The sequence below is a fragment of the Schistocerca piceifrons genome, chromosome 9 (assembly GCF_021461385.2).
Source record: "Schistocerca piceifrons isolate TAMUIC-IGC-003096 chromosome 9, iqSchPice1.1, whole genome shotgun sequence".
NCBI lineage: Eukaryota > Metazoa > Arthropoda > Insecta > Orthoptera > Acrididae > Schistocerca > Schistocerca piceifrons.
In genome coordinates this window covers 99,182,679-99,201,310 of record NC_060146.1, presented here as the reverse complement: position 1 = coordinate 99,201,310, position 18,632 = coordinate 99,182,679, and the positions used below count along the sequence as shown (strand labels likewise).

Here is an 18,632-nt window from a genome sequence, read left to right as displayed (position 1 = left end):
CACAGGCATCAGCAGCGGACGACCGATTGACATGATTTTGTCCACGTAATGGATACAACGTGATCAGAAACAGTCTAAAAAGCTTGTGAGGGCGTTTCTGGGTAGACTCGCGTGCCTCTCTGGTTTTACTAGCAAGGGAATTACCCCATCGCACCCCTCAAAGATTTAATGGTAAGATGGCTGATTGGATAGCCCGCCAAAAACTGAACACAGATCACGCATTAAAACAGAAAGAAGTTGTTCTGAACAGCAAAAAAAAAAAAAAAAAAAAAAATAGAAACAGTGAACTGTCCAAGCTTAAAGAGTGCAATATTGAGTGGATGTGAATGGTTGTGGTCATCGTAGTCAGAAATCAACCAAAAAAAAGTGGGCACGGTGTTGGATTAGGAAGCTGACGAACCGTGTTCAAAACTCTCTGGTGCCTTTTTCTTTCCACAGCATTATGAACTGTCCGTCCAGTCATAGAAATGTTTGTTCTCTTTCTGTAGTCTTGGCAGTTGTCGTACTATACATCGGCTATAGAATATGTACGTGGTAAGAAACGTTACTTTCGCAATTGAATGTGATGAATAGCGAGAGCAGCGAGATACCACACAGACGCCTCACAGTAATGAAAACAGCGAATAAAGCGTGTGAACTACGTTACAACATAGGAATTCAAGAGTCGAAACTTCCAAAGCCGAGCGCAGCTTCAAAAACATTCAAAACATACGTTTTGACGGATCACAGGGAAAACTGTATCATTGTGAAACTGTTGCGTTCATTTTTTGCAGCATATGTGACAAACTACACACGTCAAAAAAAATTTTGCATCGACTCGATTGGTGGGTCACGTCTTCCATAAACAACCCTTTTCAATCTATCCCAGACATTTTCGATAGGGTTAATGTCTGTAGAACATGCTGTCCATTCTATTCGAGTGATGCCGTTATCCTGAAGGAAATCATTCACAAAATGTGTGCAATGGGGGCGCGAATTGTCGTCCATGAAGACGAATGCCTCGCCAATATGCTGCCGATATGGTTGCACTATCGGTCGCAGGACGACATTCACGTATTGTACACCCGTTACGGCGCCTTCCATGACCATCTTCCTGCACTCGCTGGACAGTGTGTCTAAGGCGTTCAGCCTGGTTGAAATGGCTCTAAGTACTAAGGGACTTAACATTTGAGGTCATCAGCCCCCTACACTTAGAAACTACTTAAACCTAACCTAGACATCACTCACATTCATACCCGAGGCAGGACTCGAACCTGCGCCCCGTTCAGCCCGACCATGTTGCCTCCAGACACGTCTCTGACGATTGTCTGGTTGAAGGCATATGTGGCACATCGGTGAAGAGAACGTGATGCCAATCCTGAGCGGTCCATTCGGCATGTTGTTGGGCCCATCAGTACCGCACTGCATGGTGTCGTGGTTGCAAAGATGGACTTCGCCATGGACGTCGGCAGTGAAGTTGCGCATCATGTAGCCTATTGCGCACAGTTTGAGTCGTAACACGAAGTCCTGTAGCTGCACGAAAAGCATTACTCAACATGGTGGCGTTGCTGTCAGGGTCCCTCCGAGCCATAATCCGTAGGTAGCGGTCATCCACTGCAGTAGTAGCCCTTGGGCGGCCTGAGCGAGGCATGTCATCGACAGTTCCTGTCTCTCTGTATCTCCTCCATGTCCGAACAACATCGCTTTGGTTCACTCCGAGACACCTGGACATTTCCCTTGTTGAGAGCCCTTCCTGACACAAGGTAACAATGCGGGCTCGATCGAACCGCGGTATTGACCATCTAGACGTGTACCTCCTTCCTGGTGGAATGACTGTCGGACCCCCTCCGCTTATAGGCGCTGCTCATGCGTGGTTGTTCACATGTTTGGGCAGGTTTAGTGCCATCTCTGAACAGTCAAAGGAACTGTATCTGACATACTATATCACAGTCAACGTATCAAACGTTTGCGGTTCCCATTCGAAACCCACGTCCTTTCGGCTGCTAATAGAGTAGTTGTGCGAAATCAACTGTCATTATAGATCCTTACACCTCATATATAAATTTGAATGCAGCGAAGAGCGGAATAGATTGGCTCGAGGGAGGTTTGAACACAGCATGCCCGCCACCACTTACCAACAACGGCGTTATTCTTTCATCCTACTACGTATTGCACTTTTGTTCTCGGGCCGTTCACTGTTTCTACAGGGTGTAACAAAAAGGTACGACTAAACTTTCAGGAAACATTCTTCACACACAAAGAAATAAAATATGTTAAGTGGACATGTGTCCGGAAACGCTTACTTCCCATGTTAGAGCTCATTTTATTACTTCTCTTCAAATCACATTAATCATGGAATGGAAACACACAGCAACAGAACGTACCAGTGTGACTTCAAACACTATGTTACAGGAAATGTTCAAAATGTCCTCCATTAGCGAGGATACATGCATCCACCCTCTGTCGCATGGAATCCCTGATGCGCTGATGCAGCCCTGGAGAATGGCGTATTGTATCACATCCGTCCACAATACGAGCACTAATAGTCTCTACATTTGATACCGGGATTGCGTAGACAAGAGCTTTCAAATGCCCCCATAAATGAAAGTCAACAGGGTTGAGGTCAAGAGAGCGTGGAGGCCATGGAATTGGTCCGCCTCTAGCAATCCATAGGTCACCGAATCTGTTGTTAAGAAGGGTACGAACACTTCGACTGAAATGTGCAGGAGCTCCATCGTGCATGAACCACATGTTGTGTCGTACTTGTAAAGGCACATGTTCTAGCAGCACAGGTAGAGTATCCTGTATGAAATCATCGTGGTGAATCGAGGAAGTACAGTACATACTGACGAAACTAAAATGAGCTCTAACATGGAAATTAAGCGTTTCCGGACACATGTCCACATAACATCTTTTCTTTATTTGTGTGTGAGGAATGTTTCCTCAAAGTTTGGCTGCGCTTTATTGTAACACCCTGTAGTTTGCTTTTCTGCACCGTTCGGTACACCTTCTTCCTATTGTCATGCTTCATCTGTGTTCAGGTTTTCAATGGGCTGCCCACAGGTTTCTCTTACCGCTAAATCTGAGTGAAGGACGATGGGGAATTTCCCTTGTTAGAGTCTCGCTCGATTTTATTGTGCATCCGGTCAAGGCAGAAATTGATGAGGCCGATGGCCGGCGTGCGGCTATATAAGTAAATAATCTGGACAGACGGCGTCAGTTACTGTGCAACTGCGCGTGCGACAGCATTGGATGGCGAACAGAGGTGCGCCGGCCGCGGTGGTCTCGCGGTTCTAGGCGCGCAGTCCGGAACCGTGCGACTGCTACGGTCGCAGGTTCGAATCCTGCCTCGGGCATGGATGTGTGTGATGTCCTTAGGTTAGTTAGGTTTAAGTAGTTCTAAGTTCTAGGGGACTAATGACCACAGCAGTTGAGTCCCATAGTGCTCAGAGCCATTTGAACCATTTTTTTGAACAGAGGTGCCTCGCTACAGGCGAAGATTTGGGCATTCTCGGCCTGTTGTGTATAAGGCCATTGATAACGTTGAAGTTACTTCGAGTAGTAACGTCGGAGCGCAAGTGATTCAGCAAGGGCCGTACGTCTTTTGCGAGTGTGTAGCTTTACAGTTACGAATGCAATGATGCAGCTTCTCATAGTAATGGTTGGATCACTGCTGCAGATGTGTGGTATCCTGGTAATACTGTGAAAACCGTTGCAAGTCTGGAGAGTTTTAGTAGTAGAGATGTGATTCCTTATTACATATTTCAAGTGAATGAAGTGTACAGTCGGGACATGGGATAGTCGTATTTTACGTGTACGATACTCTTTGCTGTTAAAACCAGTCTGTTGTTGTTTGGTTTAAAGCCAAGTTTCTAAAAAAAATTGTTTCTGGTGATGTTATCTTCTATTATCGAAACTGAAATAAAGTAGCTTTCATTTCCTTATCTCCCGTGAGTCCGCCTCGATAGCTCAATGGTCAGCGCTCAGGGACTGGGTGTTGTGTTGACCTCATCATCATAGCTGTGGCCGCTCACTTCGGACACCGTAGCGCCTACTGCATCGGCATCCCACTTTACGTCTAACCATCACGGGATGCCTGCATCACAGGGTGTATATTCACCAGGAAAACCTACGTCGTCTGTGTTTTCAAAACAAAGACATACCGGCGGCCACAACACAACACACCAACGGCCAACAGGGATCGCTACCCGTACACGGAGGCTGCACAACAGCTTCACCAGAGATCACAGCTAGGCTAGGAACTACTTTGCTACGCCATGCACGTGATCGCAAATAGTTCTGGCAGATACATTCGCCAACGGGGTTTATAAGCTATATAAGGCGGCGCGCCGCCGGCAACGCACACACAGCAGTGCTGCTCGAGATGTCGACGAGAGAGGTGTCTTTTCATGCAAAGAGTGTGGCAGGTCGTAGTCCATCGGGGCCAGCTCATGCGACCGATCTGATCACGGTGGCGGCCCTATCCGGCCCCCACCTATGACGACCGGCTACTGACTCCTGACTATGACAAGGCTGACGACTCTTTTACTTCTGACTTGCACTCTCGTGACCGAGCATTACATCTACATCTACATCTATACTCCGCGAGCCACCTTACGGTGTGTGGCGGAGGGTACTTATTGTACCACTATCTGATCCCCCCTTCCCTGTTCCATTCACGAATTGTGCGTGGGAAGAACGACTGCTTGTAAGTCTCCGTATTTGCTCTAATTTCTCGGATCTTTTCGTTGTGATCATTACGCAAGATATATGTGGGCAGTAGTAATATGTTGCCCATCTCTTCCCGGAATGTGCTCTCTCGTAATTTCGATAATAAACCTCTCCGTATTGCGTAACGCCTTTCTTGAAGTGTCCGCCACTGGAGCTTGTTCAGCATCTCCGTAACGCTCTCGCGCTGACTAAATGTCCCCATGACGAATCGCGCTGCTTTTCGCTGGATCAGGTCTATCTCTTCTATTAATCCAACCTGGTAAGGGTCCCATACTGATGAGCAATACTCAAGAATCGGACGAACAAGCGTTTTGTAAGCTACTTCTTTCGTCGATGAGTCACATTTTCTTAGAATTCTTCCTATGAATCTCAACCTGGCGCCTGCTTTTCCCACTATTTGTTTTATGTGATCATTCCACTTCAGATCGCTCCGGATAGTAACTCCTAAGTATTTTACGGTCGTTACCGCTTCCAATGATTTACCACCTATGGCATAATCGTACTGGAATGGATTTCTGCCCCTATGTATGCGCATTATATCACATTTAGCTACGTTTAGGGAAAGCTGCCAGCTGTCGCACCATGCATTAATCCTCTGCAGGTCCTCCTGGAGTACGTACGAGTCTTCTGATGTTGCTACTTTCTTGTAGACAACCGTGTCATCTGCAAATAGCCTCACGGAGCTACCGATGTTGTCAACTAAGTCATTTATGTATATTGTAAACAATAAAGGTCCTATCACGCTTCCCTGCGGTACTCCCGAAATTACCTCTACATCTGCAGATTTTAAACCGTTAAGAATGACATGTTGTGTTCTTTCTTCTAGGAAATCCTGAATCCAATCACAAACCTGGTCCGATATTCCGTAAGCTCGTATTTTTTTCACTAAACGTAAGTGCGGAACCGTATCAAATGCCTTCCTGAAGTCCAGGAATACGGCATCAATCTGCTCGCCAGTGTCTACGGCACTGTGAATTTCTTGGGCAAATAGGGCGAGCTGAGTTTCACATGATCTCTGTTTGCGGAATCCATGTTGGTTATGATGAAGGAGATTTGTATTATCTAAGAACGTCATAATACGAGAACACAAAACATGTTCCATTATTCTACAACATTATATTATGAACAAGCTCATGCAAGGGGCTCCTACCTTGGCCGAGAGGATGGTGAGGTGGCCATACTCGCCTCCTGCAATATTTGGAAGGCTGCTGCACTACCGCACACGAGACAGCAAGAGTCGGGTGTGCCACCCAGAGCCTCGCCGGTCGCACTGCATGAGTTTGCGGGCCGGGCGCAGGCGGCCTCGGGGATTTTGTGCCGCGGGACTCGACCACCCAAGAGGTCGATGTACCCCCGGTTGCCCCTACGGCCCCAGAGACGCAGGAAGAGCCCGTGGCTGCGCTAGTTGATACCCCGACCTGCGCTAGGGGAAACCCCGCGGTCTGGACGGGGGCACAGTCAGCTGCAGAGGCCACCGAGATGGAGGCCATCGAACTGACGGACGCAAACCTCGCTGAGGCTATTGCCGAGGCAGAGCGTCGACACATCGACCCTGACGATGCCCGCGCGCCCAGAAAGCGCCGAGCTGTGACGTACGACCATTCCGATAATTCATCCCTGACCTCTGACGCCGCGAGGCCGCGGAAGAAGGCATCTAGGGCCTCCCGCGCCTCGACCACAGAGGCAGTGAAGACGGTCGCGGGCTCCTCCTGGAGCACCGCCCAGCCGAGACCGACAACGAAAACGCAGCGACCCTCTCGTTCGCCTGCTGCCTCCCGGCAACCTGATGCAGACGGCTGTGTTGCCCCACCCAGGCGGCAACTGCAGCCGCTGCCGACCGCCAAAACGTTTGCGGGCGTCAGCGTAGACGCGCCGGAGGACGGCGACGCGCCTCTGGCGCCGCCCCAGAAGAGGCCGCCGTCTCCGCCGCCAATCGTCGTCCAATGGGACGGCGTCTACAAGGAATTCCAACAGAAACTTGACAGGGTGACCACGACCACTGCTGTCAAGGCCGCCGGCCGTGACCTATACGAGGTCACAGTTACATGCATTACAGAGTACCACGCGATGATGGACGCCATCTGCTCGGATGGCCTCCAGTGCTACACGCACCCTTCCGAGCCGCTCAAACTTCTGAAGGTGGTATTCCGCCACCTTCCCCTCAAGTTTGGTAAAGTCCCTGATCACCAGTCTTTTTACGCCAATGTTCTGGATTGACTTCCTCTCCTCAGTTTCCCATGAAGTGAGGGCATGCGACACTGTTGAGTCTTGATGGTGCCACTCCTTTGGATGGGTGTGTCATTCTCAGTGGTTCTTTGGTGCTTGTGGAGGGGACTGCGGAAAATTAAACAAATCCCCACTTTTCACAGCACTGCATTGCACAGTATTTTCTTTCTCGCAGTCGCCTTTGACAGAAAACTTGTACATTGTTGTTTAAAAAAATATGTCCTGTTTACATCAAAGTAAAGTATCTTGTAAAAATCTGAAGTAAATTGGTCAAGAACATTTCGAGATTTATCCTAACAACGATGACCCTCTATGAAGTATATATACACATCTCTATACCTAAAAGACAATTTACCAAATGTCACTCATTCACTGACTCATCGCGGCCCAGCCCAAACCGCTGCGGATAGTAACTTGGAATGTGGCGCGGGTGTTGATCTTATAGCGTACGCGTCGTTTGATAAGGAATTTTTCGAAATTCCACATCTAGGAGGGTGAATTAAGGGATGAAAGATTTTTTGAAAATATATTGCTAGTAACGCAATTTTGAAGCTAGAACTACGAAAGTTGGTATTTGATTTATATATATATATATATATTTCAGTATTTTTAGAACTTCAACCCCATATATATATTTAGGTATTTCAGTATTTTTAGTACTGCAACCCCGTATATATATATATATATATATATATATATATATATATATATATATATATATATATATATATAAATCAGTATTTTTTGAACTTCAACCCCTAAGGGGGTAAAGTAGCAGGAGCTCGAGGACATGGGCTTTGGCATCCCGTCCACCGGCCTGATGAAGTCCCCTCGAACTCACCGAGACATGCCTGTGTACCAGGTTGTCCTCGTTGACAACCTGGAAAACCGGAAGATTTTCCAGGTGCAGAGAGTCGGCCGCGTAAATGTGGAGGTGGAACCGCTTCAGGCCAAAGGCAAGGGGCCCCAGTGCTTCTCATGCCAGAGGCTGGACCACGTCTCCCGATACTTCTCCGTGCTGCCTTGCTGCGTAAAGTGCGCGGGGCAGCGCGAGAAAAAATCCCGCGGGCTCACCCGAGAAGGAAAACCGACGTGCTGCAACTGCGGCGGGTCGCACGTTGCCAGTTACAGAGAATGTTCGGCGTTCAAACGGGGCCGAAGCCAGCAACGGGGCAGGGCTGCTCCTTCTCGTCAAGTACACCCGTCGACCAGCTTTGTTGCCTCCTCCGAGGGCGGACCGTCTGCCTCCTCCACCCGGCGATCGGAGCAGGCCGCTGGCGACAGGCAGCAGCGGACTGCGCCGTCCGCGGCTTCGCCCGGGCGGGTGGCAACCGCCGCACTCACGCCTGGCGCGCGGGATGCCGCCCCACGCAGGCGTCGCCGGCACGTGGGCCGAGCTACTTACCCCTGCCGCTGCGGAACGGACTTCTGCCGACACTCTGCCGCGGCGGCAGCCGGAAACTCGTGCTGCGCCGCCACCCAAACTAGCGGCCGATGTTCCACGGCAGTCGTCTTCTACGGAACGGTTGCAACAAGCCGCCCCAGTGGCTCCCGCCGCCCCCTCTGCTCCCGCCGGAGCTGAGCTCCGATCGCTCGTCACCGCGGTCACGACGACCCTTCGGCCCTCCGTTGCTACTTCTCCCCGCCACGGATAATCGCCACATCCGTGGCCTCACAGTTTGCGCCTTCAACGAGAACGGCTCGGTCCCCCGGTAGGGGGAATTCGGGGAGTTCATGCGCGACGAGGCAATTGACATTTGCCCCGTGTGCGAGACATTCCTGAAGCCGGGAATTCCTATCACGGCGGCCAACTATCGGCGGCCAGCCCACGGTGGCAGGACGACTGTCTATGTCAAGGCGTCCTTCAAACATCACGAAGTCCAGCTACCGCCCCTCACCGCGGTGGAGGCCACTGGGGTGGCTGTCACCACTACGGCGGGGGTTATCACCTTTTTTTATTTTGTTAAATAAAATTATACGAACATATCCCCCTTCCTTATGTGATTAGTGGTTCAAAATGGTTCAAATGGCTCTGAGCACTATGGGACTTAACTGCTGTGGTCATCAGTCCCCTAGAACTTAGAACTACTTAAACCTAACTAACCTAAGGACATCACACACATCCATGCCCGAGGCAGGATTCGAACCTGCGACCGTAGCGGTCGCACGGTTCCAGACTGTAGCGCCTTTCACTGCTTTGGATCACGTTCAGGTTTCGTCGTATGGTTTTGAAAGTTCCCTAGTGGTTCCATCCCGTGTAGCAGAGCAAAATCTGGCTTCGCACTGCACTACAAAGGCATGTGATCGCGTTCATTGGGGTTCCTGGCCCATGGTGTCTTTGGAGCAGGGTTAAGTCGTTATCCGGTTGCTCGTCACACTGGCAACTCACTTTCCCGATCTCCAAATATGCGGGAGTCAACGCTCCGTGGGAAGGAGCGATTTCATTGATACCCTTTATGCCACCCCATAAGGTTTTTCCGTTTTCGATCACGAAATATGTACGAATCAAGGCCCAGTGGGGGGAGTGGTTGCATTGGTATCCTTTACGCAAACCCCTACCGTTGTTTCGCGGCATTTCTGAAATCTTTTCTTACCTACCCGAATGAAAACCGCCTGATATCATTGCTGTGCGTCGCGATTCTGACTTCCATCGCATAGGCGGAAAAGAAGGGATGAAATATGGGTAAGAGGGGGTGTGATGACCTTCCCATCGTGTGGCACGTTCACTGTGCGTTGGGCAGAACTGTGGTGAAATTTCGTGCCAATGTGACATCATTAAAACATCTTACGCCTCACATGAACGCTTGAGCCGTGGCCTGTTTTGCACACGTCCCGACGACGAAGAGGTATCTTTGAGCTAAATTTCGAACTTCACATCACAATGGGGGATAATTGTGGTGTTTCGAAAAAGTGACCCTTTCATTTTATTGCGCAATGTATACACACTGGTGTGAAGCACCTCCGAACGAAAGAAATTTTCGCGTGATGAGTCACTGCCAAGAAACATAATTCGATGGAACTTGGACCATACATCGAAAGAACTAGTAAAATATAACTGGAAGCAGTATGGAATGAAACAGAAATGGCACTTTTATTCAGAGATAATAATTACACTGATGTCATGACCTTTCATGATGGTGCCCTGATCATTAGAAATGCGGAACATGGTTCCTAATAGTGTGTGTGGTCACCATGGTCGGCAGTGCATGCTCTGCGACGTGTTACCATGCTGGCATAAACGTTGGTAAGGCGTTCTTGAGGCAGGGAGTTCCATTGCTCTGCCAATTTGGTTGAGACTAGCTGGATGGTCGGTGGTGCACGAGGACGTGCACCGCTACGTCTCCCCAAAGCATCCCACATATGCTCTGTACAATTTAAGACGAGGAAACGGGTGCGGGGCAGTCCATTGGCCGAATACCCTCTCGTCACAAGAGTTCCGCCACCTGCGCTCTTTGATGGGGTTGCATACTGTCATCCATAAAAGAGCCAAATGCTCTCCGGAAAAGATACACACGTAGAAGGGGTACAGTGTCATAATAACGTTGACTGGTGATTGCACCATGTTCAAGGACTTCGACGTCAGGCCGTCCATGCAACGTTATTCCTCCCTACAACATAGCCGACCGTTATGACCGAGCGGTTCTAGGCGCTTCAGTCCGGAACCACTCTGTTGCTGCAGTCGCAGGTTCGAATCCTGCCTCAGGTATGGATGTGTGTGATGTCCTTAGGTTAGTTAGGTTTAAGTAGTTCTGTCCAGGGGACTGAGGACCTCAGGTGTTAAGTCCCACAGTGCTTTGAGCCATTTGAACCATTTTGAACCCCACAACATAGCACCTGGTTACGATCATATTTGACTATGTTTCTTGGATGTATTACATGTTTCCGTCTCTCGCCATATGAAGGTACATACAGCGTTGTCGAACATGATCGTTTTGATGGCCCAATTGATATGGTGTCGAGAGGCACAATGTTGCATTGGCATACTGACCTCCGAATCTGACGTTGTATACAGTGAAACTGAAATCTGGTGACAACGTCTAGTGTGGATGTAGAAGTGGGTATAATTGGTGCAAGTGTCCCATAGTGGGGCAGTCAGGACCCTCGACGTGATCACTCCGCGTGAGACGTGTGTCTGACATGACATTGAATGATTTAATATCGTTTATCCTTGATACTGATCTCAACAGCGGGTACAGCGACTGGACTGAGCCACCATGCAAAGTTCATAATCTGGGTCTTCTCTGGGTTGTATACGAGACGATTAATAGTGGCCCAGATGGTAAGTTCTTCCAGTTCAGGAGGTAGTTGGCGCTGCACGATACAGGGGCTCCTGTTGTTACTCAGGGAAGCTGTATCGTCAGCGTAGAGATCCAGTTAGGTGTTTCGGGACTGAAGCATACCGCTCAAGTAAAGGACATACAACAGTGGGACAGGTATAGGACTTTCCGGGACTCCGTCGCGACTGTTTCGACTAGTCGACGCACCTAATCCAGCGCTGTCGTGGAAGGGCAGCCCCAGAAGATAGAAACGGAGCAGCTGCGTATTTGACATAGGGGCGCCAAGCAGCAGAGGTTTGAATGGGACGTCATCAGGCCGCCAGGGACTCTGGAGACATCGAGTAGTATCGCCCAATAGTACTCTCACCGTTCAGTAGTCTCCATGGGGTATTTGAACACTTGGTGCGTCATGGAACAGCTGCACATCAGGACCTGACTCTCAATGAAGAGGAACTGCTCGACCTGGATGTGTCGCTGCAGCCTCTTCAGATACAGTCACTCAAATAAGCTGAGAACAGTAAGAAGTAGGCTTATGGGCCGATAGCTCCTGGGGCATCGTGTGTCGTTCCCAGGTTCGGAGATTGCCACGCTTCTGGCTAGACTCCAGATGTCAGGACTGCACTGAATGAAGCTAAAACCTCGTCTGCAGCGTTGCGGGGTGGTTGTCAAAGGATCTGATTCGTCACCAGGTCTACTTCTCCAACTTTGATGTGTACTGACAAAAGTATACTGAGCTCCCCTGTTTGAGACCCTCTGGCGCATGTGTGGTGTACTCGAACATCACTGTGCAACCCTTATGTGAGCTCAAGCGCTTCTGCTGTAAGTCTGTGCATTGTTCCACGCTCAGAACGCTCTCCACATTGATACCTTGAGCAGGTCGATAAAGCAGGCTGATGTTACTCTCATACAACGACTGTTGTGTGGGGTAGCCTACATGTCAGTTTCCTTATAGTAGAACTGCATCTTGATGGATGGGGAGTTGTGTGTTGCCTTGTATGCTTTTAAACTCATGAAGAAGATCCGCTATTTTTGTTCGATAAAACTGCAGAAGGATTTTCGCGATGCAGAATTTTTCCAATGACACGATTCTGTATTGTATCCAAATAATAACCCACCGTCCTGCTTGATAAGGTCCGCAGACAGACGTGTTCTCTCTGATTCCTTGGACATTCAATTTCTGAAATTGTGGGAATCCAATATTCTGAGATTCACAGAGTCACGAGTGTGTGGAGAATACCAAATTGCCGGCATTACCTCTCACCGTGGACAACCACTGGCAGACGTCTTCACTTAACGACCGAGAGCAGCGGCGTTTGTCATTTCTGACAGACAAGCAACACTGCGTCAAATAAGCACAGAACTCAATATGATACATGCAACGAACCCATCCGTTAATCTAGTGCGGTGAAATTTGGCGTTAATGCGCTGTGGCAGCAGGCTACCGACACACGAGCCTTTGCTAAGAGCACGACATGGCCTGCAGCCCCTCTCCAGCGCTCGTGATCATATTGGTTAAACTTAGACGACTGTAAGACCGTGCTCCGATGGGATGAGTCCCGATTTCAGTAGGTAAGAACTGATTGTAGGATTAGAGTGTAGTGCAGATCCCACAAAGCCATGGTCTCAAGTTGTCAACAAGGCGTGTGCAAGCTAATGGGGGCTCCATATTGGTGTGGGCTGTGTTTACATGGAATGAATTGGGACCTCTGGTCCAGCTGTATAGATCTTTGATTGGAAATGGTTATTCATGAACTTATGCTCCCAAACAGTTATACAGGGTGTTACAAAAAGGTACGGCCAAACTTTCAGGAAACATTCCTCACACACAAAGAAAGAAAATATGTTATGTGGACACGTGTCCGGAAAGGCTTACTTTCCATGTTAGAGCTCATTTTATTACTTCTCTTCAAATCACATTAATCATGGAATGGAAACACACAGCAACAGAACGTACCAGCGTGACTTCAATCACTTTGTTATCGGAAATGTTCAAAATGTCCTCCGTTAGCGAGGATACATGCATCCACCCTCCGTCGCATGCAATCCCTAATGCGCTGATGCAGCCCTGGATAATGGCGTATTGTATCACAGCCGTCCACAATACGAGCACGAAGAGTCTCTACATTTGGTACCGGGGTTGCCTAGAAGCTTTCAAATGCCCCCATAAATGGAAGTCAAGAGGGTTAAGGTCAGGAGAGCGTGAGGCCATGGAATTGGTCCGCCTCTACCGATCCATCGGTCACCGAATCTGTTGTTGAGAAGTGTAGGAACACTTCGACTGAAATGTGCAGGAGCTCCATCGTGCATGAACCACATGTTGTGTCGTACTTGTAAAGGCACATGTTCTAGCAGCACAGGTAGAGTATCCCGTATGAAATCATGATAACGTGCTCCACTGAGCGTAGGTGGACGAACATGGGGCCCAATCGAGACATCACCAACAATGCCTGCCCAAACGTCACAGAAAATCAGTGTTGATGACGTGATTGCACAATTGCGTGCGGATTCTCGTCAGCTCACACATTTTGATTGTGAAAATTTACACTTTGATCACATTGGAATGAAGCCTCATCCGTAAAGAGAAAATTTGCACTGAAATGAGGATTGACACGTTGTTGGATGAACCATTCGCAGAAGTGTACCCGTGGAGGCCAATCAGCTGTTGATAGTGCCTGCACACTACATGGTACAGAAACAACTGTTTCTCTCGTAGCACTCTCCATACAGTGACGTGGCCAACGTTACCTTGTACAGCAGCAACTTCTCTGGCGCTGACATTAGGGTTATCGTCAACTGCACGAAGAATTGTGTCGTCCATTGCAGGTGTCCTCGTCGTTCTAGGTCTTCCCCAGTCGTGAGACATAGGCTGGAATGTTCCGTGCTCCCTAAGACGCCGATCAGTTGCTTCGAACGTCTTTCTGTCGGGACACCTTCGTTCTGGAAATCTGTCTCGATACAAACGTACCGCGCCACGGCTATTGCCCCGTGCTAATCCATACATCAAATGGGCGTCTGCCAACTCCGCTTTTGTAAACATTGCACTGACTGCAAAACCACGTTAGTGATGAACACTAACCTGTTGATGCTACGTACTGATGTGCTTGATGCTAGCACTGTAGAGCAGTGAGTCGCATGTCAACACAAGCACCGAAGTCAACATTACCTTCCTTCAATTGGGCCATCTGGCGGTGAATCGAGGAAGTACAGTACATACTGACGAAACTAAAATGAGCTCTATCATGGAAATTAAGCGTTTCCGGACACATGTCCACGTAACATCTTTTCTTTATTTCTGTGTAAGGAATGTTTCCTGAAAGTTTGGCCGTACCTTTTTGTAACACCCTGTAGTATTTTTGTGGATGACAATGTGCCATGTTACCGGTCAAAATTGTTCGTGATTGGTTAGACGAGCATTCTGGACAAATCGAGCGAATTATTCGGCAAGCCAGATCTCCCAACATGAATCCCATCAAACATTTATGGGTCATAACCGAGAGGCCAGTGCGGGCACAAATTCCTGCGCTCGCAACATTTCACAATTATGGATAGCTACAGAGGCAGCATGGCTCCATATTTCTGCAGGGGACTTTAGGCGACTTGTTAACTGCATGTCACGTCGAGTTATTACACCACACTGGGCAAAAGGAAGTTCTACACGATATTATGGTATCTCCATGCCAGCTTAGTGTAAATGTGTCGTGGGGGGCAAGGTGGAGACAAACCACGAACTGCCTGGAATGTGGAATATCTCAAAGTACTCAGCACACAGGTGGAATTTAAGAAGTAATCCACTGTCTTCTTCTTCTTTTAGTGTTCAAGCCTGAGGTTGGTTCGCAGCAGAGCGTCATTCCTTTCTTCTGTCTGCCTTCCTCTTCATTTCCACGTATGTTTTACAACCAAAGTCATTCATGATCTGTTGCATGTGTGATATCCTTGGTCGCCCTCGCTGATTCCTTCCCTCAATAGCTCCTTCTGCTAGTGTTCCAGTGATGTTGTTGTGTCGTAGGATGTGCCCTACAAGTTTGTCTCTTCTTGTTTCGGTGTGCATCCACAGAGATCTGGTTTCCTGTACTCTTCTAAGCACCTCTTCATTTGTCACTTTGTCTGTCCAGCTGATCTTCATCATCCTTCTATAGCACCACAAAAAAATGGGTCAAATGGCTGTGAGCACTATGGGACTTAACATCTATGGTCATCAGTCCCCTAGAACTTAGAACTACTTAAACCTAACTAACCTAAGGACATCACACAACACCCAGTCATCACGAGGCAGAGAATATAGCACCACATCTCCAGGGCCTCTATCTGTCTTCTCTCTTCTCTTCCAATTGTCCAAGTTTCATATCCATATACGGCCACAATCCAAACGAAACTTTTCATGATACGTTTCCTTATTTTCAGACTGATGTTGTTGCTGGTGAGTAAGTTCCTTCTCCGATTAAATGCAATTTTGGACTTTTTTATTCTGCTCGCAATTTCTTTCCGGCTTCTGCCATCCCTTGTGATTTTGCTTCCCAGGTAAGTAAATTCCTCTATCACTTCCAGCTCCTCTCTTCCAATTCTCATTCTCAGATGTTCATATTCTGCTCCTGTACTGCATACCATCAATTTAGTCGTTTTCTTGTTTATTCTCATGCCATACTGATTGCATAGAACTTTTTCCGTTGTTCTGAGGACTTCAACTAGATCTTCTTTTGTTTCCGTGACTATAGCATTATCATCTGCATAACGTAGCATGTCTATCTTCTGCCCATTAATTTTGATCCCCACCTCAGCAGTTTCTCAAACTTGGTCTATAGCTTCCTGGATGCAAGCATTGAATATAAGAGAAGAGAGAGCACATCCTTGCCTTACCCCTTTTCTAATATTTGCTTCTTGTTCCTGATGACAGTTCCTAATCACTGCCACCTCATTCTTACAGAAACTGAGAATCACACGGATGTCTTTGTACTTTATTCCACTTTTGCTCAGCACTCTGAAGATCTCTTGCCAGGTAACGTTATCAAATACCTTTTCCATGTCTACAAAGGCAATATAAGTTGGTTTATTTTTCTGTAACTGCTTTTCGATAACGAGTCTCAGTGCCAGAATCACCTCTCTTGTTCCCAATCCCCTTCTGAAGAAAAACTGATCTTCACTCAGCATATCCTCCACCTTCTCTTCAATTCTCTTTAGAACTATTTTTATGAGAATGTTTGATGCATGTGATATTAGGCTTAGAGTTCGTAACTTCACATTTTGTAGCTGCTGCCTTCTTCAGTATAGGAACAATGATACATTTCTGGAAGTCTGTCGGTATCTCTCCTGTGTTATAGATGTCATAGGTATCACAACAATTTTCGCATATAACTTTCGACTCGCTCATTTCCAGACCAGGTTCCCCTTACATTAAATTGATAGATTTCTCTTTTCCATCACCCCTGAAAGTTTGCAACAACATCACGGAATCTGGCGTGACCGGAACTTGGATGGATGACCATCCGGTCCGCCATGCGCTGTTGCCATTTTTCGGGGTGCACTCAGCCTCGTGATGCCAATTGAGGAGCTACTCGGCCGATTAGTAGCGGCTCCGGTCAAAGGAAACCATCATAACGACCGGGAGAGTGGTTTGCTGACCATATGCCCCTCCTATCTGCATCCTCATCTGAGGATGACACGGCGGTCGGATGGTCCCGATGGGCCTCTTGTGGCCTGAAGACGGAGTGCAAGGTGGAGGTACACGGAGATTGTAACAAAATATACCCACCTCCCTCTCTAAAACCGAGCCTTGGACGCGGATCTGTAAATAAAGTGTCCTCTACAGACTGTATAATTTTGGTGCAACATGTTTTGAACAATCTAAATGCATTGTTTGCTTCTTGTGAGGAACCTTTCCTTTTTTGTGTGCAGTCAACCAGCAGACCCGAAGGTGGAGGTGTCATGGCCGCCTTTCACAGAGCAGGACCAGTCCTACCTGCACGTCACCAGCGACGGGCTGTACATAGCCAGACGGCCATTTGAGGAGCGGGTGGCCTTCTGGGAGAAACTCTACGACCGATATGGCAGCTAGCAGCAGCGCAGACCCCAGAAATATCAAGGGAAATCGCCGAAATCTTTTATGAGAGAGATCTTGCCCATACTTCGACCACGACCGTCAAAAATTCTGTGATTAATCTACACCTCACACACGGAAAGAATATTTCATAGATTTTGTAAAGTACTGTCAATGTAAAATAAAATCTGGACTAAGCAAAATGCTATTCTTGTTTTAGTTACTCGTAAATGGACAATACCACCATTTTTTATTCCAGTTTTATAAGGCAGTTTTCAGAGGCAATGTATGCTCATACATTTAATTACATAAAAATTTTAATTTTTTTCAAGTATCTCACTTCCTTCCTTTCAAAGGTATTGTTTAACCAATTAATGAATTAAACTTTTTCGTTTTTCCTTTTCTGATGTGCTGAGGTAAGAAGCATGTTCCACATTTGTTGTAGGAATTGTGTGATAGAATCGTAACTGTGGAGTTTTCATACTTTATTAGACAAATTTCTATCAAGTCTTTCTATGAACCCTTTCTAATTAACATGAATGATCCAGGACCTTCTGTCTTGGATGTCTTGGAAATATTCGTGCACTCTATCAGATTGACCGATTAATTAATTAAATCGGTACTTTGTGTGAAACAGCTTTTCCTAGAATTATGTTTCTGGATAATAGGATTTGAATATTTGGTGGGATTCGGTCCAGCAACCACCTGGTTTCCAAAGCCTACTGTATTTTTTCTCATTGCCTCCTATCGGTGGATACTGGTACTGTTATGTCATTCGGTAGGAAGTCCATTACCTTAGAGGTAGCTGAAAATTTCAAATTTCAACTCAGTTTTCAGGCTATGTTCTTAGACAATTTGTGGGAGGCGCTAGACTGGTGTGCGTGCACGCAATTCAACTGTCTGAAACAGTAAATTGATCAACCGGGAATTTAATGTTGTGACTGGTTCTCTCAGCTACACCAGGACGAAAAATGAGCAAGAGGAGGAAGAAGGATCTACAGCGAGATAGAATAGGGACAACAACAACAAATACCTCTCCAAGACAGAGTTCACTGTGAAGTATTGCGAAGCACTAAACACGACCCACATAAACCATGAACGAATTCGTAGAAGTAGCAGTTGTCATAGATAGGAGTCAGAGATTGCTATCAACAATTGGGAATTTGACGTCGCTGTTGGGTTTTTAAAGCACTATAAAATTCCTAAATAGTTTCCTTCTGCTATATTTGGAAGGTGGAGGGGGAAGGGTGTAATGGAACGCAAAATTAAAGCGTCACCCATCCACAAGGATCAGCTCAGTTTGCAGGTAAATATAAGTTTAATTTAGTGTTTTGTTTATGTATTTGTAATAATTTGTTACGTTTGTAAAATACACTCCTGGAAATTGA

The 18,632-nt window shown here is 47.3% G+C and overlaps 1 protein-coding gene across 1 annotated transcript in view; it reads left to right on the top strand.

The window, feature by feature from the left end:
* The window catches only part of LOC124717250 (esterase FE4-like), a 207,730-nt gene extending 190,293 nt beyond the window's left edge, over positions 1–17,437 (top strand). Inside the window, exon 10 of the mRNA XM_047244051.1 lies at positions 17,103–17,437. Within this exon, the coding sequence (XP_047100007.1) occupies positions 17,103–17,262 (160 nt within the window). The 3' untranslated portion in view covers positions 17,263–17,437. The remainder of the gene's footprint in view (positions 1–17,102) is intronic.
* Positions 17,438–18,632: the final 1,195 nt, after the last annotated feature.